The 20,970-nt window shown below is 32.9% G+C and overlaps 3 protein-coding genes and 1 non-coding gene across 7 annotated transcripts; 1 reads left to right on the top strand and 3 right to left on the bottom strand.

Annotated features, from left to right (window-relative positions):
* Positions 1–3,521: 3,521 nt before the first annotated feature.
* LOC7464909 (peroxisome biogenesis protein 16) lies at positions 3,522–7,601 on the bottom strand. 3 transcript variants are annotated; one of them, XM_024584322.2, is made up of 9 exons: positions 6,520–6,697; positions 6,364–6,485; positions 5,744–5,801; positions 5,148–5,364; positions 4,767–5,053; positions 4,421–4,671; positions 4,202–4,269; positions 4,031–4,092; positions 3,522–3,910 (listed from the first exon to the last, which is right to left on the bottom strand). In XM_024584322.2, exons 2-9 carry the CDS (start codon positions 6,430–6,432, stop codon positions 3,849–3,851), a joined length of 1,074 nt encoding a protein of 357 aa, XP_024440090.1. In that variant the 5' UTR covers positions 6,433–6,485; positions 6,520–6,697; the 3' UTR covers positions 3,522–3,848. The 3 variants fall into 3 exon arrangements, with proteins under 3 accessions (XP_024440090.1, XP_024440089.1, XP_024440091.1); XM_024584321.2 differs by lacking the exons at positions 6,364–6,485; positions 6,520–6,697 and adding an exon at positions 7,265–7,601; XM_024584323.2 differs by having other exon boundaries at positions 5,728–5,801; positions 6,364–6,688.
* A 1,175-nt stretch (positions 7,602–8,776) lies between these two features.
* On the top strand, positions 8,777–9,866 carry LOC7496938 (ubiquitin-related modifier 1 homolog 2). 2 transcript variants are annotated; one of them, XM_024584860.2, is made up of 4 exons: positions 8,777–8,912; positions 9,031–9,097; positions 9,227–9,309; positions 9,495–9,866. In XM_024584860.2, exons 1-4 carry the CDS (start codon positions 8,890–8,892, stop codon positions 9,610–9,612), a joined length of 291 nt encoding a protein of 96 aa, XP_024440628.1. In that variant the 5' UTR covers positions 8,777–8,889; the 3' UTR covers positions 9,613–9,866. The 2 variants fall into 2 exon arrangements, with proteins under 2 accessions (XP_024440628.1, XP_002320772.2); XM_002320736.4 differs by having other exon boundaries at positions 8,780–8,912; positions 9,031–9,106.
* A 903-nt stretch (positions 9,867–10,769) lies between these two features.
* Positions 10,770–10,850, bottom strand: TRNAL-AAG (transfer RNA leucine (anticodon AAG)). The gene has a single exon. It is a non-coding gene; the product is annotated as a tRNA-Leu (tRNA).
* Positions 10,851–11,768: 918 nt separating this feature from the next.
* LOC7496937 (ATPase GET3A) lies at positions 11,769–17,019 on the bottom strand. The gene is made up of 7 exons (XM_024585781.2): positions 16,618–17,019; positions 16,139–16,263; positions 15,308–15,458; positions 14,031–14,141; positions 13,073–13,211; positions 12,862–12,977; positions 11,769–12,478 (listed from the first exon to the last, which is right to left on the bottom strand). The coding sequence occupies exons 1-7, from the start codon at positions 16,873–16,875 to the stop codon at positions 12,302–12,304; spliced, it is 1,077 nt and encodes a 358-aa protein (XP_024441549.1). The 5' UTR covers positions 16,876–17,019; the 3' UTR covers positions 11,769–12,301.
* Positions 17,020–20,970: the final 3,951 nt, after the last annotated feature.

Below are 20,970 nucleotides of genomic sequence, written 5' to 3'. Positions count from 1 at the left end.
CGAATGATCGTACACATGCACAGCAGAGATGAGGATCGACCTGTTCTGTCGGTTTTGTAAAGAAAATAAATCAAAGCAAGGTTTAAGAAACTGAAAAATCCAATCAAGCTTAAAGGTTTAGTCTAGAAAAATAGAAGAACAAGGACAAGATAAATTCCCTTTTCATATCTATTGTTCAAAGACCATGGAAAAAACAAATTTGTTCCTGGAAGTTTCGATTTACATGTTATTTTACCCCTTTATTTAGCCCTTTCTATTTTCACCCCTTCATTTCTTGTCGCGATTCAATCCTTTGATGGTGAGAAGTGAAAGAAAAAATCACTGACAAATATTGAAAAAATAGAAAGTTTTCAATTGGTAGTATACCGGTCATAAAAATATCGATCTTGATGTTAATAAGTTTGTTCCGAGACAGGTAGTTTAATAAATGTTGTCTTGCCCTTCAAATGTATTCGGAAAAGTAGATTGGAATCTATAAATTGTATTTTGATCCATTTTAATTATGATTTTTGGATAGATTGAATGGTGTTATAAGCTTGCAAATGGCTTTATAGAGGTTTTCATGATGACTTGAGGTGTTTTTAGATTAAAGTAAGTTAAAATTTAGTTTTATAGGATCCGAAAACTCAATTTAAATTATAAAATGATAATTTAAATTATGATGTATTGTCTTTGCAAATAGACAATGCATTATCCATTATATTAAAAACATTAATGAATGATGTGTTATTCATTTACTTTCAAAAATAAAAAAGCGAGACGAGCAAGCCTTGTATTTTCAGTCCTATCATGAAAACCTAAGCCTTTTCTTTTTTCTTTTGAGTCTGACATGTGTACTTATCCTTTCATGTCTAAAGGTGTCTATTGATAACTCTTATTTTTTTAAAAAATAAAATCATTTTAAAAAAACTATTATCCATTTATACTATAGTTTTCAAAATGATAAATTTTTTTTATAATAATATTAACAATTACTTTATAAATAATTATAAATCAACCTTAAACTATAATTTGTAAAAAACAAATGCTTCATTAATAATCGATAATAATAGAATATATATTTGTTGTTTTGCCCTTTAACTTCAAATAAAATTATATTAAAATAAAATTATATTAAAATTAACTTAATTAGTTTAATAAATGTTGTTTTGCCCTTTAAAGCATATCAGAATTCTTAAATTGTATTTTGATCTATTTTAATTAATGATTTTTGGACAGATTGAATGGTGTTATAAGCTTGCAAATGGCTTTATAGAGGTTTTCATGATTACTTGAGGTGTTTTTAGATTAAAATAAATTAAAATTTAGTTTTATAAGATCCAAAAACTCAATTTAAATTATAAAATAATTTATTGTCTTCGCAAATAGACAATGCATTATTCATTATATTAAAAAAATTAACGAATAACGTGTTGTTCATCTATTTTAAAAAATAAAAAAACTAGACGAGCAAGCCTTGCATTTTCATTCCTATCATGAAAACATAAACCTTTTCTTTTTTCTTTTGATATGACATGTATACTTATCCTTTTAGGTCTAAAGGTATCTATTGATAGCCCTTATTTTTTTAATTTTTTTAAATAAAATTATTTTAAAAAAACTATTATCCATTTATACTATAGTTTTTAAAATGATTAAAGTTTTTTATAATAATATTAACAATTACTTTATAAATAATTATAAATCACCTTAAACTAGAAATGCTTCATTAATAATCGATAATAATAGAATATATATTTTATACATGTGGGTAAAAATATCAATTCATATTTTTTTTCATTTCTCATTGAAACTGATTCTTGTGATTATAATAAGTTTTTATCTAAAAAAAACAATGCCATGTTTTCTTAAAAAAAAAAAGAATAAGGAAATAACGTTTATTTACTCTTCAATTCAAGGCACTAGAATTTTTACAAATATTTTTTTTTAATTTTTTTAAATGTTACTGTAAGAAAAAAAAATAGAAAAAAATTAATTTTTTGCTCAACAATCGCCTTTCTCATTAGATAGTGACTATCACCTACTGCGCTAAAGTCACTATCTACAAACGACAACATTTTTCTCCTCAGCTTTTTCATCGAATGAGGGCCCATTGTGAAAGTTTGAAATGCAATAAGATGGGCTGGGCGTGCTCAAGGGGGGTCGAAGAGTCACAAGGCTCACATCAATGAAAGGAAGATTGAGATCGGAAGTTGGCTTCGTTGCCGGGAAAACAAAGTTGTTTATCATCATTCCGGCCAGGGGACGACGGACTACACCTGGATTATAAGAATACTTCAAAGTACAACCACTGATTATGATAATGATTTCAGAGAAGAACTCGAGTTAGGATGCATTGAAGGATAATCAAATATGGATGTTGAGGCACAGGTCATGTCCCGAAACTCCATGGCCAGTGGCCTCCCTGTGAAGAAGTTTCTGATTTCTGGCCCTTCATCCTCAATGAAAAAACAGGACCTGGGAAACATTCTAATCACAAATCCTGTATCAAACCAACGTGCGCACGAGGAATTTCAAATCAGAAATCATATGCTCGCTGCAGTTTCCGAATCCGATGGTTTCAGTAATCTCTTGTGAAAGTCTGTCATAGACTACTAGATCCAGAACTACGTACGGCTACCCTTGTCGCTTTGTATAGCCATAATTCCTAATTTGTATTAACTTGTAACCGTTGACTTTTATATTGTTTATTAAATATTTGTTGAAGACTACAACTCAAGGAATCTATTTTATCTTTTGACCTCAACATTTAAACGACTCAAGGTCCCAAGAAAACGTTTTGGTAATTCCCTTTCTCCCGTCAGTTCCCAACAACACCAGACCCCTAGACACGGGCATTTAATTCGTTTAGAGGATGAAGATTACAGTCCACACCCCTGGACACAGGTATTTATTCGTTTAAAGGGTTTCAGGGATGAAGATTACAGTCTTGAGTTTACACAGGAATGGAGCTGGAATAAGAACACTGAAGTGCAGGCTGAAAGGGCCTTTTTCAACCGAGGTCAGATGAGAACAAATGCATCACAGAAGCAGATGCATATTGTTAAGACATAGTAAATAAGAGAACTACAAACAAGAATTGAAAACCCGTCACCACCGTTCTAAATATAACTTCCGAAACAGAGAACTGACTTGTTAATTTTTTTTTATAAAAAAAACATAACGACTAAGACATAACTCACTCTCAAGCATGAAATCCCGTCACCACCGTTCTTTCCCCACCGATTGGGTTGGTGTAAGTTGGGTAGTGTTAGTACTTTTAACTTCATATAAATGGCTTTAACAATAAACTAGGAAACTTGAACTTCCATTGTAAGACAGTAGATGTAACATAGATATCACGATACGACCCTCCTTTTGGGTTGCAGCAGTAGGAGTTTTCACCCAGTTATGGAGAATTAGACACTTTACATGAGCAAATCAACAGATACTAGGAAAAACAAGAATACTCGAAAGCGTGGTGGAGTGCATGGCCATGATAAAGCATCAAATACCACACAGAATCATAGCTACTCTTTACATAATATGGAAAATAAATCTATTTCTTTTTTCCCCGAAATCCATAGTGTATTTCAAACTTCACAAGGTAAGCAAAGCATTCGTTTGAGGATATAACAAAATTACATATCTTAAAAATTCACTGCTGATTTTATTTTTACAAAATTTTGTTGATTTTTTTACGATACAGATGAAAGCAATGCAAGTTTGAGGCAGTCATCTGACACTTGTAACTGCATCCAGAATGAAAACTATTGAGAGAACAAAGTAGGACAAATTCCTATTACTTGGGAAATAACTTCACCTAAAAATCATAGAAAATTTGGAAATCCAACTTCTTGCGCTGTCCATTATGATCCAGACATGTAGGTGTATCGAGTCTGAGCACCGACAACAAGCTCAACAATTTTCGCTGAATGTTCATAAGATAATTGTATGAAAAACATGAATTTTCCAGAAACAAACTCAATCATCAAGGTGCAAACATTATGCAACAAAAAAGTAAAACTGAAAAGAAATAAACACCACGCACCTGTTAGAAGCCCAATGATGGGAACGGGTTCTAGTAGTTTTTCAGTGCTTTGAAGTCTTTGCCTGAAAAGATTAACAAAAATAGTGTTGAATCTTAGATTACTTTATCTTGTGGAGATTGCTGCTACGAAACAGCAAAGCTTAGCAAGAAACTTAGTAAAGAAAGAATTACCTGGTGTACTTGCTAAAGAATGGATCTCTCATAAGGTAAAGCGCCCATAACAATTTTCTTCTTTTCAACTGATTCAAACATAACATCAACATCCCTTTAGCATCAAATCCATCAATTAATGAGTATTACATTCACAAAAAGAAATGAAAAATTAAGAGCGGACAGGATCATCCCGAAGATGATGGACTGGAAAACAGTAAAATTCTGTAAAACTCTAACCTCATCCTGTTCAGAAGCGGTAAGATGATAATCCCTTGATTTAGTAACCTGTGTTAAAAAGCCTGCTCCTATAGTGTCTACAGCCAGAGAAAGAAACCAAGGAATCCACGACCGAATTCCATACTTTCGGATGAGCAACACATAAATAAGGGGTCTTGTAATGAACAGGACCTCTCCCATGAGAAATAATGCCCCCTGAACACCTTTCTCAGATAAAATCATGGAAAGCGATGGCCTCTCAATCATTTGAGCTGTCAAGGTACAATTTCAAATATTACTTGAGTTGACTTATAGATTCTATATTATTCATCTAGCCCCAAAACAAAATTATTAAGAATGATTATACGTGGAGGCTCCATGATAGCTTGCTTATGTTGAACCCCGCGCAACCACACTGGATCAGAACCCATCCTGGCATTTTCTCCAAACCTGCTCAGTGCAGACAATGCCCTTCCTTCTAGATTCCATGGGTTCTGTCCATTAGAGCCATGGTGGGCTCCGTGCTTTTGGAAACCCCCACCATTATGCTGCGAGCTTGAGAAACCCAAATGCTTTTCAATATTTGGTGTCTCTCCTCCATGCAGAAGCATCTTATATCCACTATTCCGGAACAAAGCCAGCCTAACTAGCACCCTGAGTTACAGGAATCCAGAAATATCAACATGCTGGTACAATTCTAAAAGCCCAGCTGAATGAGATAAGAGTCAAATAATATAAAGCTGCTTACTTCGTAGCTTCTGTAACAGCAATGAAATTCCATTTCTTATCATCACCATAATAATGTTGAGCTGCAACTTCAACCAATGTTTCCAAATCTTTTATAGCAGATATGCACAACGAATATGGGAAGGAATTAGGCTTCACGGGATCAGCAAACATCTGGGTTGGAGTTGTATCGATGATATGCTCATTTATAGCAGTGACAATGCCCAAGATTGCAGTTACTGCAGATAATTTCTAACTGTCTCAATATAGCAGCATTTTTAACTTTTCAATGTAAATGAATACAAAAAGAAAGAAAAAGATAAAGGAGTCGTCATTTGGTTTGTGAGATGAAAAAAAACAAGGCTTAACAGAACTCAAATTTGGAGATTTTAGCTGTTTACTTATGGAGCCTGAGAAAGCAATAAAACTCCAAATTGAACCTAATACAGCTGCGTGAGTGTGACTTGCTAGTTCTCATTGGTTCAGGATGGGAGCAACAGAAAACATAAATCTTGACGTATAAAATTGTTTATAATTCCCACCATGTTCCAAGGTTACTTAATAAGGGAAACCCAAGCTAACAAGAAATAGCCAAAAGTTACCAAAGTTTCACAAAACCTGCTTCTGGTCCTATCTCTGAGGCGGAAAACCGTTCAGGAAGAAGCCATGTCAATCCCTGTGCAAAATTTTTGAATACCCATATCAGAAAACAGTTTTCAAAAACATGCAGCACATCCACAACAAATTCACCAGAAATTATCACATTTCTATGCCACTGCCAAGTATCGGTAATATCCAAACTATTTAAACAATCAATGAGGCTGAACAATATTCTATGAAACAAAGACTCTTAACTGGAACAGCTACGACAAAAACCAAATTCATTACATAGATGAAACCAAAACCACCGCTGATATCTTAACATACTTCCTGTCCCTGATCAATTTTCTCTCATCAACGATGGATAATATAAACAATATAAGCAGCAAAATATGCAAGAATTTTCATAAAGGAAGGTCCTTTAATCGATTTTCTCCATGAAAATCATGATAACACTACTCAACAGTCACAACAAAATGCAATAACCTCAAATTCATATCCAAACACATCTCAAGACCAGTTTTTTTTCCCAGGATTTTCTCGATGTCTAAGCTAAAAGGTAATACAAAGAACCAAGAAGAAAACCCCCAAGCCAAGACAATCAAATTATGTAACTAAATTAGAGAGATTAGGCTTACATTAGCAAGAGACTCCAATGAGTGAACATAATCTTTATTCCTTCTGACCCATTTCTTATAAGCCTCCATGGCTTCGAAACCTCTAAGAAAAATAAAATAGCACACAGAGAGACTCAGCTCTCCAACTAGTTGAATCTAAAAGTTAACAATGCTCACTTGAATCTAACTCTCTGTCTAGTGTTATAGGATCAGACCCAGATGAAGAAATACAGAGAAAAAGAAAACTCTTTTGAATAATTTCGATCTCAGGAGATGCGGATGCCACCAATAATGCTCGTAGCAAATGAATTTTATTTTTTAATTTATAGAAACAATATTCTTTTAATTTATAATAGTTATATATCAAAATAATTTAAAATAAAAAATAATTTTTTTTAAAATCCTTTTAAAACGCAAAACTGCAAAAGTAAACACCGCCTTCGAAGAAGGGGCCGGTTGTTGTAAGAGGAAGAGACAAAAATGATAGGAAATGACTAATGAGGGTTTTGTTGATGTGTGATAATTTGTTTTGTTCAAAGTAGTTCTTTTTATCCTATCCGTTCATCCGGATAAGAATTTGACGTGTCTGACCGTGTGATGTCAGAGTACGTGTTTTCATGGGTTGCAGGTTAAATATCAGTAGATGGATCGTTGACCGTTGGATCACAATTTGTGTGGTGGAGATCTTGTATCGAAGGTGAAAGTTTCGTGTCTTTGTATCAAGAGTACAAGGAGAGAATGGCGAGTGGATAATGGACTGGGTTCCGCTGCTATGCGCTAGTGATTCGTGTGTTTGAAACTGTCCCTATAACGACTTTGAGCCTTTTTCTTTAATTTGAAAATAGCTAAAAAAACATATTCCCATATATTCTGGAAATTAATGAAATGAAAGGTGTTTGTGTGTAAGTTAACTGGCACTTACTTTAGCAGTAAATCGAGAGAAGCAGGTTTTAGCAGGTGCAGGCGTGGCAGTGCATAGCTCTTGCCACCGTCTCCAATACAAGCCGCAGCACCCTCCTGCCACTTCTTGGCTCTCCATCTGGGCTTCTAGTTGGCTTGCTTGAACATCTTCACGAGAGTGAGAAATTCCCATTTCTTCTTTCTTGATCCCGTCCTCTCCCTTGGATTCTTGCAGCAGCAGCTGGTCATGCATTTTGATTCTCTTGTTCAGTGCACAGTTAAGCTTGTTGCTGCCACGATCTTGACCAAAACCAGTTCTACCTTACCCGTCCCAATCACTACCTTTAAATTCGAGGTTGTCCCTGTCCATTGAGGTAGCTCACTGTCCATTTACTTTGAAATGATTCGCATTTAAGTTAAACAACCACGGGGTGCGTATTTATTCAAAATTGCTACGCCATCTTATTATCTATTTATTACCAGGAAAAATATCGGTTGACATCATGTTAGGCAGTAGAAATAGAATAATAAATCTCTAAGTTTTTCCTTTTTTTTTAAAAATATAAAAATTTACTTAAAAATTGTCTTATAGATATATTTATTTTGTATCTCTAACTATAATATTCTTTTTTTTTTGTTTAACGTGAGTGTTCGGGTCAGCTTGCGCGCACCTCGACTAATCTCACGGGCCCTGAAGTTAACGACCATGTAAGCTTTCAGTGGCCATCATATGAGCAACCACAGGGTTCGAACCTGAGACTACAGAGGAAGCAAACCTCTTGGTCCTAAGCTTTTACTAGTCAAGTGTAACTTAAAAGATTTTTGCCCACTTATGACCACTTTAGTTTGTCCTTGCCCTATGCTTATTTTGTTTTTTTAGTGTTTGACATTATTATAAATGTTGATTTTTAATTTTTTTTAAATATATTAAAAATATATATTTTTATTTTTTAAAATTTATTTTTGACATTAATATAAATATATAAAAAAATAATTTTAAAAAGTAAAAAGCACGGCTGGCCCGCATAATTAATTAAACAATTTAAAAACAAGGTTATATTTAACAAAAGTTAAACTTCTTAGAAAACATTAAAGAACATGCAGAACATTAGCTTATATGAGTTTTTATTAATAAAAATTAAGTTTATCAATCTCTTTAACTTAAATAATAATTTTGTTTTAGTGAAATTAACTCAGTTTATCATGTTTGAAAAACCTAGGACTCAATTTCTTAACTTTTATTAACCATTATTTTATTAGAATGTTTGTTGTTGATATTTAATAAATTGAAAATGTATATATAATAATTTAGGTTTTTATATAAATACATAATGGAGATTAAGAAAAAAACCAAGAATATTTCATGGTAAAAATAGGAGAAAAAAAATACAAGTGTCTTTTAAAAATACAATTTTTTAATAAATTGAAAATGTATGTTTTCAATTTTTTAGTGAAATTAACATTATAAATCAAGTACAAAAACCAGGACAAAAGGTAGTTGGGCCGAGGCCCATTAACTAGGCGGATTGGGTTAAAACAGCAAGGAAATAGCCAGCACAGCAGCAGCCCGTTTAATATAAGAAAGAAATCTCTACTACTACGACTACCACTCCCTAGGGTTCTTGCAGAAAGATTCGTTGAAGCACCATGCAACTCACTCTTGAATTCGGGTATCTTTAAATTCTAATTTATATCCCCGAATTCTTTAGGTTTCTCTGATTGAATTTATTATTCCATAGTAAATCATGGGATAGATTTGAGTGAGTAATTTTGATTCGTGTGATGCAGTGGTGGGCTTGAGCTTCTCTGTGATTCAGTGAAGATTCATAATGTGGATGTTAGCCCTAATAATGAAGTAGACAAGGTGAATTATTATTAATTTTAATTTTACTTTATTTTAGAGAGGAATGAAATTGCAGTTGATAAGACAAAAAAGGTGGTGCTTACTCTACATCATCGTTTTTGGGATTTATGCCTTTCACAGTTCACTATGAAAGATTTACTTGTGTGGGTTCGTGCTAATCTGATCAAGGAGAGGCCAGAAATGTTCATGAAAGACGATTCTGTGTAAGTTTGAAGCTTTGCCTTTTACTTTTTTTTGTTGCTTGGTGAGCTTGTGCCTAATTTACCACTAAATGAGGCAAATGGAGGTTAGTTTAATTAGAAGCATCGGAACTTGCCTCCGTTTGCTAAAGACTTATTTGTATCGATTAGTTTCATCAATTAAGTTGAGACTGTGATTTGGTATGCAGGAGACCTGGTGTTTTAGTTCTTGTCAATGATTGTGATTGGGAACTTAGCGGTCAGCTCGATACGCCTTTGGAAGAGAAGGATGTGGTGGTTTTTATCTCTACCTTGCACGGTGGTTAGTATGTGGTTGGTTATAGTATCTTTTCAGATCATAAGTGATTGATGCCATATCTGTGAAACTCAAAACTAAAGAACTAATGTGAAAGAAATTTAAGGTTTAGAAAGAAAGGGGAATGGGGATTTTAACTTTGTCCTCAACTTCCTACTTCTTATGCCCCAGTGGCAAAATGTATGTTCTGTTGATGTTACTGTACTATTTTCATGATAAGTGACAGATAATGTGATTTACATGAAAGGAATGGAGGTTTTGTAGATATTTTAGAGCCACACCATTCAAGAAGCACTTTGAAAGATAAATCAGTCACTTTTATGTCCTCACCGGAGCATTTGCCGGAATATGTCACAGAGAAACTGTGGTATAACTTGTATATAGGTTCCTCGAGGTAACTTCACAGGACGGGTTCTCATTGCTAGTCCAATGGCAACATTTTCCTTGAAACGTCACAATCCCTTTGTTTTCCAAACCGTCCTCTGTTATTAGGTTACAACTGTTTTTTACTCACAATTTACCAGAAAGAAATTCTGCACTATCTGGGCATTGATCTGCGTTGATTGCTTGCTAACCACAACCCGTTGTATTGATGTTAAACGATTCTGTGATAAAAACTCTGCTTTCGATGCCCACACAACATGTATTGATGGAACAAGAAAAAGGAGTCTGTAACCTCTCAACACATTTTAAGATTTAGGAAGGGGATGAAGGCACGAGGCCTTATTTTAGCCATCACAATGTTTTTAACTCGAATTATAATTTCTCGCCAATTAAAAAAGTATGTTTAGATGCTTTATTATTTTTTATACAAAACTATATAAAAAAAACGCAAATTCTTTTAGTGTATTGAGATAATTAGCTTCGCTAGTCTCCATTCCTCTCGAGCCGATGTGGATAGCTAATGAATCAAATTGTCACCTCGAGACGTGCCTTCCATTTCCTTGGGGTATGATTTTAAAAATAGCTTACCTGATTGGCAATACTCCTGAGACCTACATACAACATGGCGTGCTATCTGTAATCAGCAATCAAGCGAAGGATGAAACTATCACTAAATCCACGACTCCATTCTCAGTCAGCTTGGCAGGCAAGCTTTTCTGCTCTAAAAAAGTTAAGAGATTGTGATGTGGGGAAACAACAAAAGGGGTGTATGAAAAAGAAGAAATGTTGAGAGTGGGATTTGAACCCACGCCCTTTCGGACCAGAACCTTAATCTGGCGCCTTAGACCAACTCGGCCATCTCAACATCTTTTGATAGGGTAGCTTCAGTAGAAGTCTTAATCATTTTGTAATCTACTGGTTGTTGATCTATCTAACATATGACCTGGTCCTTAGACCAGGTTGCAGAACACCAAGCAAAATCCCTTAAATAATTAAAATAAATATCTGGTTCGTGATAAGTTTGATTTTTATGTTGAGGAAAACACATCAAAGGACAAGCTTCAAATTATTGAATATATGATTTGGATGGGTTCAGATCTTTTCATTTTTTTTAATATAAAGGACTAAACTTTTAAGCTAATTAACTTAATTTTTTTTTCTTAAATTATTTTTAATTCTATCTTTCAATATTTAATTAATTTCGAAATAAATTTTATAATCTTATTTAGTTTGTTTTTTATAAGATTATTCTGGTTTTATTATTTGTGCGAGTTTGACTATTTAAACCAGGTTAACTAAAGTTGTTTTTTTTCTTTTTAATTGATTTTTTTAATTTTATTCTTCAACATTGAATTGATTGAGAATTGAGTTTTATAATTTATTTTGATTTACTTTTTATGAGAATTATTCTAATTTTATGACCCGAGTAACAGATTTAACAATTTAATTTAAGTTAACTTGAATCGATTCGACATGTTTCCATCTTTATATTTTAAAAAAATCTTGATTTTTTTTAATCAAACTATGTTAGTTTTTAACAGTCATCTTAGTTGTTTTTAAATTTATTAAATTGATCGGGTTATATTCGGGTTATATTAAACTAATTCGCTGCTAAAAAAAAATAGCAGCACCTGAATGTTGTTTTTTTTACGATAAAAGGTAAAAAAAATTGATGGACCTAACCATGTAGGACAAACTAATCCCACTATATTCCATGCATCTCCTCACAATAAGAAAAGAAAGAAAGAAAAAACCTAACGAGGAGGATATTGAATAGGCTCACTTGAAATACAAACGACACCTAGTGCTAATTATAATGATAGTTTGGTCATCGAAGTATACAGCAACAAATTTGGCATCTCATCTCTGAAACATAAGATCGAAAGAAGTGGAGCCACCCACCTTCAACTCTCCCCTTTGTATGACCAGCCTAACAGGAAAAGTATGAAACCAAATTTACATTTTTGTTGTTTTCTTTCATCAAGCTTGAAACTTTGAATTACAGATTATTTTGGTGCATAAGAAATGGGACGCCTAAGATTTCTACCAAACTGGTCTGCGTTTTCCTTTTCTTCATTATCATCCATCATTTTATCCCCAAGTAGCTCAGCAGATGCGACTAGCCAGGTTTCTTGAATTACACTCACTGTAGTAAGGTAAGGGTACAAAAAAAAATAAGTTGATAAATCATTGATGTGCCCAAAACATCATACAGAGCTTCAATAAAGCATTGACTCTCCTTCCCATCAGCCCAAAATGACCTGACTGGACGCAATCTAATTGATAACTCTTACAAAATGGCTGACCATGCGGAGTTTAAACCTTTTGCTTTCCTTTGCGATGCCTGTCTAGTTCTGCTTCAGTATCTTCCAACTGCAGCTTTAGGGTGGATATCCTTCGTTCTACATCTTCCACAGTACCTCTGCTGGTGGAAGGTTGATATGGTGATATGAAGTTTCTTGAAAAAGCTTTTAGAGATTCAACTCCAGTGACCTATTAAGTCAGATCTAGCTAATCAAATGGATGATTAACTTATAAAATATATTAAAAAAGTTATCACAGAGGCAAGAAGCCAAACGAAAGACAAAAAATTCACTCCTCAATCTCCAGAGTACAAAAACTAAAACAAAAACAAATTGGATTTCATGGAAAATAAATTACTTTTGGGAAAAATTCGCATATTTGCTCATCCTAAAATATATAAAAGGTAATAAAAAAATATAGGAACACATAAGCTAACTTGTTTTAAAGCCAGTTTAACTTGCTTGCTTTAAAAACATGAAAAAAAAGAAAAGGAGTTGCCAAGCAAGCTCTGCAAATTATGAAAAAAAGAAGTTCATTGGCAAGTCCTAAAGGTTATGGCATAAGTAGTTTACCTCTTGTGGCAACAATGGAAGTTTTGTAATGTTGAAGTCATCATACAACATATAGAACTGATCTAGGTACTTCTTTTGCATCCGCATTCTTGCTTTGAGTAATTTGGATTCGACATCTAGAATAAAAACACCAACCAACAATGGTTAACTAGTATTTATCTAAGAAAGAATATGAAAAGCATAATGATGTGGTAAGGGACGTTGATAACACCTTCTTCATCATAAAGCACTTGATTAATGATAATATTATGTGTATCAATCTCAACTTTGGCAAGCTCCTGAACCAGTCTCTCAGTTTCATAAAGGGAGAGGAACTCGGGAATGCAAACACAAACAAAGGTTGTCAAGTCCTGGAAGCAGGAAACACAAGTGCATGAAGTCGGATGAAAAAAAAATACAAAAGTGATAAAGAAACTGGAATGTTCAACAGGAAAACAAAAATACCATCTACATAGTGAAAATTTTCAGTGAGAATACAGCCCATCAAGAGTATTTGCAAGTCATAGCTTCCAGACTTGCAAATCTACAGTATCTTATGTCATCAGCATTAAAAGCAAGAGAAAACCAAACACCAGAAACAGGGGTGGAACTAGAAAATTTTAAATGGGGTACGATCATAAAAACTACAAGGTTGGAGAGCAACTATTTTATTTTTGGAGGGGCTGAATGCATAACTATTATGAAAATTTTGAAAATTTAAGGATCAAAATTAAAATATTTTAAACTTTTGGGGTGCCATGCCCCCCCAAAGCATGCTGTAGTTCCGTCCCTGACCAGAATTATTCAATTAGATGGCCATGTTAAAGATAGTTATACCCTCTAACTATATGCAAGGCAACCATGATGTGATACAGCAGACACTTAGTCTTCCATCCAATTTAACAGCACTACACTGCCATATGCCAATAATTCCAGACAACAAGGAGAGAGAATGACAATAATGACAAGAACATCCTAAACCCAATAATTTTTTATTACCATTACTTCAGACACCTTCATCAAATATCTACCAGAGCCCTAAAGCAATAATGAGTTAGTGGAGTCTTTCAATCCTCTAAATAAAATCAGGTATAAATAATACAATCAAACAAAAAAACTCGGCAACTGAAACATAGCATAATTAACAATTAAATGTACACAAACACAATCACACAGATGGAAGATCTTACGGGGTCTTTGAATTGCTTATTGACTTTCTCAATCACATCTTTCATGCTTTCAAGCCTTCCCAAGATTGCATCCTCGCCAAATTCGTCATCAAGGCCAAATAGACGAGTCATCTGCCATAAACAATTCCAAAACTTAGCAATTGTACATCATTGTATTTGTAATAATTAAAAGTGACAAGAGAATTAATGACACAAAGGTGTGAAACTTAATATCACTCAACTGCATGGGAAAGGGAAATCCTGTAATCAGAGGCTAAAATTTATTCTCAGACATCAATGGTCAAAATGGAAAGAGCATCACACTACACTTCTTCCAAATGACAAGTAGCTATAGTGACAGAAGACCGCTGACAGAATCACAAATTCTAAAGCAAGAGGAACTGTAAATCCTATTATATCTTTTCTTCTTCTATCCTATTATATCTTTTCTTCTTCTTCTTCTTCTTCTTCTTCCTTTCTCAGATAACTAAACCTAGTATTTCTGGATTCAGCTCTTTAATCAAAAGCTTCAACATTCAAATACCAGGAAGAGAATAAGGGAGAAGAGGAAAGAGTATAACCTACCACTGCCATCTGAGGCCATTCCTATAGCTGGCCCACCAATCATGGATGGTTCAGTATATTTTTGGTCGCACCATTCATGCCTAATGTATGAACAGTAACCAGGGGAATGAAAGGACAGCAACGAACGAGAAATGAACATGCAGTCATGCACAGGCCAAAGGCTCAAATATTGAACTGGCACATTGGAGATTGAATGTTCATTCCACCTCCCAACTCAAACATTACATAAAAGCTGAAGGGCACAGAAGCAATTATACTTTCATGCTATGGTGGCAGACAGGAAAGGAGCACTGAAAATAATCAATGCCCTGTGGATACAAAACTGTAAAATAAGTAACAACTATGAAACCCAAACAACAAAAGATCAACATAAATTGCATAGATCAAAATTTTCCAAAATAGAAAACGACACGTTACAGGGCACCATATTTTTATCTCCTAGCCATTAAGCTAAGGGAAACAGATGTTGGAAGGAAAGGAAACACAACACTTCAATTCTTAGAACATGCTAAAATAGGAATGTAAGAAAGCAGTTAAACCAGGCATCTGAACAGTTCGAAATAACTTATTACATATGCATCACTTGGCAAGAAAAGAGACAAATAAACTTTAGTAAATAGCTGTTTCCACTTTCATATAGTCAAAGACAAACAAAAATTGTGACCCCCCACTTGAATTAAAAAGCTAATACTTGATAACAACGAAAGAAATACCTGACTAATTAGGCCGCCAAATTTACTTTTCAAAGACATCACCTTTTGAAGCCCCTTCTCCAAAGTTGAAGGAAGTTGTAATAGCCGGAGTGTATGACCAGTTGGAGCTGTATCAAATACAATACAGGAATAACCCATTGTTTGTACCAGCCTGCGAAACAAATAAGTTGAGCAGCAAGCATTAGATTCTTGATAATTGAAAACATTAAGTTGATACTACTTTGTCAAGCAAAGGCTGCAGAGAGAGTAATCACCCTGTGTCACCCAGCAAACCCTTTGGCAAGGACAGGAATAATATATCAGTGTAGGTAAGGCAGAAAAATGCTCCGCATACAACAATGCAATGTGTTCACTTACATTTTAAACAAAACTATAGAAACTGAATTTTGTAAAAGATCATCTCAAGAACTTGCTCAAAACTTTCTGATCAAATATTCAAATGATAGAAACAAATAAATAACACCAACAAACTGAAAATGTGCAGCAGAACTCGAATAACATGCAGGAAGCCTAGTTTTTTAGAATGAGTACTCAACTCAACTATAGCTTGCAGACAAATAAATTCACTTAAAGTTAACTCCTGAACAGTGCCTGTAATTGAAACAAAAGAACATTCCTGAAACTAATAACACCATAAATCTCAAGTTTTTTCAGTTTTGCAAACTCTGAAGAAACCCCAGAACAATCCTCAATAAATAAAAAGAAAATAAGCATAAAATTCCCACCCCGAAAGTCAATCAAACATTAAGCCACAAGATCATAATGATTACTGATCCAGTAATGCACCTCAACATTGCAAAATAGTCAAGACGATGGAAAAATAGTTCTTACTTCAACATCTCGGCGAAACTCATGGCCTCATCAATCCCAGGAATTGCATTCGAAAGCTCGGAAAACAAAGAATCCATTCCTTCGTTTCCTCCAATATCGTCGTTTTCAACATTAGGATCCACCTCCTGCAAAAAGCAGCATTGCCCAAACAATGCCACGATTAGATACTGAAACACAACATGAACAGCCAATATAACAACTTCCCAATTCAATTAACAAAATAAAAAATAAAAACTCAAAATCCAACCTCTTCAAAGACAGCTTCTTTAAAAATAAAAGAATCAGAGAACAAAACTTTACCAAATTCTACACGGATATTTCACGCAACAAAAGCTCAATTTCTGAGCTCTTCAGAAAGCAAACATCAAAAATTAAAAAAAAAAAACTAAATTCATCAACTACTCATCTTCAAATCCAAAAAGAAAAGAAAAATCCTTTCAAACCCCCAATAACGAAACCAAAAAAGATCCAAACTTTACCATAGCATACAGATTGCTGAACCCATTAACCAAAGTAGGAGTCTTTGTAAATCGTTGTTGAAACACATCACTAAGATTATGAGCTGGATCAGTAGATATGATTAAAACAGAAGATCTGACTTGAGCCAAGAGAATTGAAAGGATCGAACTGCATGTCGTTTTGCCTACACCACCTTTGCCTCCAACAAAAACCCACTTGAGTGTGTCTTGTTCTAGTATATTCCTTACAGTTCCTTCTGGTATGTCTGCTGTTGACATGTTTTTACCGTGTTTTCGTTCTTTTTGGGTGGATGTCTGTCCTTGTTTTGTTTTTGCTTCAGTTTTGGGTTTTCTTTTTTCTCTTTCTAAACAGACAACAAATCGAAGTAGTAGTACCGTACCGTTTAAGGATCTTTTGTTAAATTTTACGCTTATATATATATATATATAGTACAGTGCATCATGGGCCTAGCCATGGTGTTTTCTCGGGCTATTACAAATGAGTTTTCCGATTACGATACGATTCCAAAGCACAAGTACTTGGTAACAGTTAAGTATGAACAATGAATTACTTTTTTTCTGCATCACCAAGTCTTTTTTCTTTTTTTTTAATCTAGTCAAAATCAGGTTATTTATGTTGAAATTAAAAGATTTATGAAAATTTTATTTTTTATAGTCTTATCCTGGTTGTTAATGAAGGGACACACAAGCTACATTATAACTGGAAATGGATATTAAAATTAAATTTGATAGTAGTTAAAGAAAGTATTTAAATATTAAAAATAATAAATCTTAAAATTCAAGATGTTTAAAGAATAAGATATTAGATAATAGACTGATTTTTTAGTTTAAGGAATTTGATTTTTTTTAGTCAAGTATATGATAATTTGATATAAATTTAATAACTGATCCTAATAAATTAAATAATTAATAATAATAAATAATACCTCTTATGAGGTGAGCTCATGTCACTAAAATAAATTTACTTACAATATAATACCATAGTTTGTTGCTAAACAATTCAATCACTTACATCACATCATGACATGTAACATATAGCATAAATATAATACAACATTCAAAGTATAGCACAACATGGCAATGACCAAATAAATCCTAAGCAATGTTATTAAGCCTATCCAACGTCTAAACTGAATGATTTATTTGAATCTGGTCCAGGTTAGATTTTATGTTGAATTGAGTAAAAATTAATTTAGTTAAACTCGATTAATTTAATGGATCAATTCAAAACCCGATGAACTTAATCAAAATTTAAATGAGAGCTGAAATATTTTTTTCAAAATAATATATTTTGAACTTTTTTTTTAATCTCGAAATAATACCATTTTGAATTAACTCACTTAACTTATGACTTGGACCTTGAACTGGGTTATAGTTTGAGTTTTATAACTATTACTCAAAGCCTTTAAAAGATATACGTGTGTGTGTTTATTTTCTAATTTCATCTTTTAAAATTTAGCTCATTAAAGAATGAATTTTATGATTTATTGTGATTTTTTTTATATGATTTTTTTAGTGTCATAACTTGTATCGAGAGTTTAATATATTAAACCGAAGTAATTTTCTTGAAGTAATTTAAATTCTTGATCCTAGCTCATTTAAGAAGGTCATTACTAAGTAATTTTGATTTTGTTTTTGAATAAAATTATAGCATTTTTTTTTAACATCAACAAGCTCTTTTTTTGTGTGATCTATATGATTTTTTTTAAAAAAATATTTGATTAGTTTCTTATGCATGTTTATTTTTATTATTTTGTAATTAAATAAAAAATAAATTTCAAATAATAAAGTTATTAGACAACAAGTTCATAACTCAAGTCATATATTTTATGAATTAACTTGATGTGACCTGGGTCAATACAAAATATCATCATTTCAATATTAAAATTAAAAAACTAAAAAAACATTGCCTCCATTTTGCTAGGATCGAACAAGGTTTTGAATAGGTCATCTAAGTCATGTTTGGACTTATCTGATCGATCAATTCATATAAGATCAATTCAAAGAAAGTTTTAATTTGAAACTTGTATTAGGCAAGAACTTGCGAAATAGGTTCTCCAAGTTGACCAAGCGGCCATGACTAGGTTTGATAACACTATTAAAAAAATTCCCTGTAACAACACACAAGTAATATTTTATTCTTATATTATTAATATATTCACATCAGAATTATATAAAAAATAATAATTTAAATTTATTTTTATTATCTAATGTTGTCTAAAACAATATTTGAAAAAAAGTCTGATAAAAAGGGAATGCATTAACAAGATAAAATGGTTTTAATTTGAGGGACACATTTCTTATTTTGATTTTGAGGGTTTTAATTTGAGGGACACATTTCTTATTATGATTTAAATGCATCCAAAATTTGTTTGATTTTTGATCGAATTGTTTTTTTTTTAATTTTTATTAAGTAAAGGAGGATGAAAAAACTTAATAAAAAAGTAAAGGAATTATATTAACATGTTATTTTATTTCAATAAAATAAATTATTGCTGTTGTTAAAAAAATAATGTGATATAAATAAATGAGAATAATTGAACAGCCCCTGTGACAAGATATTTTATATTTTAATTTGTATTTATTTTTTAGCTTTTCAATTTATTTTTTTATTATTATTAAAAAAAATTATATTTATTTGCACATATAATTATTTATTTTTTAAAAATATATGTCTCAAATTTCCACTTCACAATTAAAATATTTCTTGATGAGAAAAAAATAAAAAACTCTTGCAATTATTTATTCTATTTTTATCAATGTTTGTTTTAGAGATTATGGTTGAGGTTGAGTATAATTCAATTATGCACAAAACTTAACTATAAAAACTAGTTTTTCTTTGTTTTTTTAAGCTTTTTTTGGTTGGTTTTATTCACAAAATTCAACATCAACCTCTAAATAAACACATTTTAATCCAACATGCGGCGAAATGGACTCGAACATCGTTTCTAGGAAATGGGGGGCTTTTGGATTTGTAGCAGCACTGTTTAAGCAACTGCCAATCTATGTAAATATATGCTTTTACCATGTAAATATATGCTTTTTCCTCTTTGGAATTTTCGCAAGCCATTGCTGCCCTTCTTAAAATATGGTTCAATCAACAACTTCATAAGAAACACCTGCGCATCTTTTTTTCTCTTTTCCAGATGACATTTGCATCGTTGCTTTGTTGCAGGATCACTGACCTTGAACCCTTTAATCCATTGCTTAAAGATGTCTGCAACAAGATTGAACAAAACACTTGCAGAGAAAAATTAACAATCCCCTCTGCATTTTCACCCTTTTTTTACAGCAAACTTCATGGGCTTTGTTTGGCCTATCATTGCTGATCTTTAGACACTCTGGCTTTTGCTCTTTTGCTTGACAATTGCCTCTACTCTTTGTACAAAAAATCCATAGCCCTTTTGCATTGGTTTGTCCTTCTGAACGCATCTTTATATGCTGCAAATTTTGTTTCTGATCTATATTAATAGACTGCTTAGATATAAATTCGTTAATATATTAAAAGGTGACTTGTAACGTAGTGCGAATCAACTATCTAGTATATTTCTAAAAAACTTGGGGTGTTAATTTATTTCTTTCATTGTTTATGTTTTTTACTGATCCTCCATGTTATTTATGAATACATCAAGTTAATTAGATTATATTAGAATAATTTTTAAATAGCTTAATCTTATATTAAATAAGAAGTCAAGTTAAAAAGTTTCAAAATTAATCCATTAAATTATGTTTAATAACAATTTTTATCACCTAAACAATTTTTTTCCCTTCAAAAACTAGTATAAAACTAAGATATAAAACGCTATTGCCTTCCTTACTTCTATTGTCTTATCATAAAAATGCCAAAACCAACCTGAACAAACCATCCTCCCATGGTTACTTTCTCCGGCATGACGAATGTCCTAGAGAAGATCTGTTAGCAGCTTCCTCAGGGGTTCGAAAATGTTGTCCTGTTCAAGATAGTGATCGTCCAGGATCTTAGCTTCACTCCGCCAACAGTAACTCAGAGTTTGAAATTTCAAGCAGAGATTTAGCATTCAAAACTCTGATACATTGTCCCTGAAATTTCCGAAGTGTGAAGAGTAGGGGCTGAAATTTTCAACCTTAACTCTTCTCTCAATCCCAAAAAGTTATCACCGTTTTTTTCAGATTCCTATTACTAAGAATCAATTCACTGATCCCACATTCCCACTAAAATCGTAGAGCTCTTACGAATTCCAACAAAGGACCTACCTCTGATGCACCACTGATCACATCATCATCCAACCGAGTATTTCCCATTGATAAACTCTTGGACGAGTCCAAGGAAATCACGCCAAATGGCTTAACAACACATCTTGATGTTTTCAATTT

This window comes from Populus trichocarpa, chromosome 14 (assembly GCF_000002775.5).
Source record: "Populus trichocarpa isolate Nisqually-1 chromosome 14, P.trichocarpa_v4.1, whole genome shotgun sequence".
Lineage (NCBI taxonomy): Eukaryota > Viridiplantae > Streptophyta > Magnoliopsida > Malpighiales > Salicaceae > Populus > Populus trichocarpa.
This window is presented reverse-complemented; position numbering and strand designations above follow the sequence as displayed.

Excerpts from the sequence above, each read along its gene's own strand:
- LOC7464909 (XM_024584321.2), bottom strand. The coding sequence starts at position 7,495 with ATGCATGACCAGCTGCTGCTGCAAGAATCCAAGGGAGAGGACGGGATC. Across the intron at positions 5,802-7,264 it reads TCTCTCGATTTACTGCTAAA|GGATTGACATGGCTTCTTCC; the intron begins GTAAGTGCCAGT and ends AATTTTGCACAG. Across the intron at positions 5,365-5,743 it reads AGAGATAGGACCAGAAGCAG|TAACTGCAATCTTGGGCATT; the intron begins GTTTTGTGAAAC and ends AATTATCTGCAG.
- LOC7496937 (XM_024585781.2), bottom strand. The coding sequence starts at position 16,875 with ATGTCAACAGCAGACATACCAGAAGGAACTGTAAGGAATATACTAGAA. Across the intron at positions 16,264-16,617 it reads TCAGCAATCTGTATGCTATG|GAGGTGGATCCTAATGTTGA; the intron begins GTAAAGTTTGGA and ends TGCTTTTTGCAG. Across the intron at positions 15,459-16,138 it reads AGTTTCGCCGAGATGTTGAA|GCTGGTACAAACAATGGGTT; the intron begins GTAAGAACTATT and ends TTTGTTTCGCAG.
- LOC7496938 (XM_002320736.4), top strand. The coding sequence starts at position 8,890 with ATGCAACTCACTCTTGAATTCGG. Across the intron at positions 8,913-9,030 it reads CAACTCACTCTTGAATTCGG|TGGTGGGCTTGAGCTTCTCT; the intron begins GTATCTTTAAAT and ends CGTGTGATGCAG. Across the intron at positions 9,107-9,226 it reads CTAATAATGAAGTAGACAAG|TTCACTATGAAAGATTTACT; the intron begins GTGAATTATTAT and ends TGCCTTTCACAG.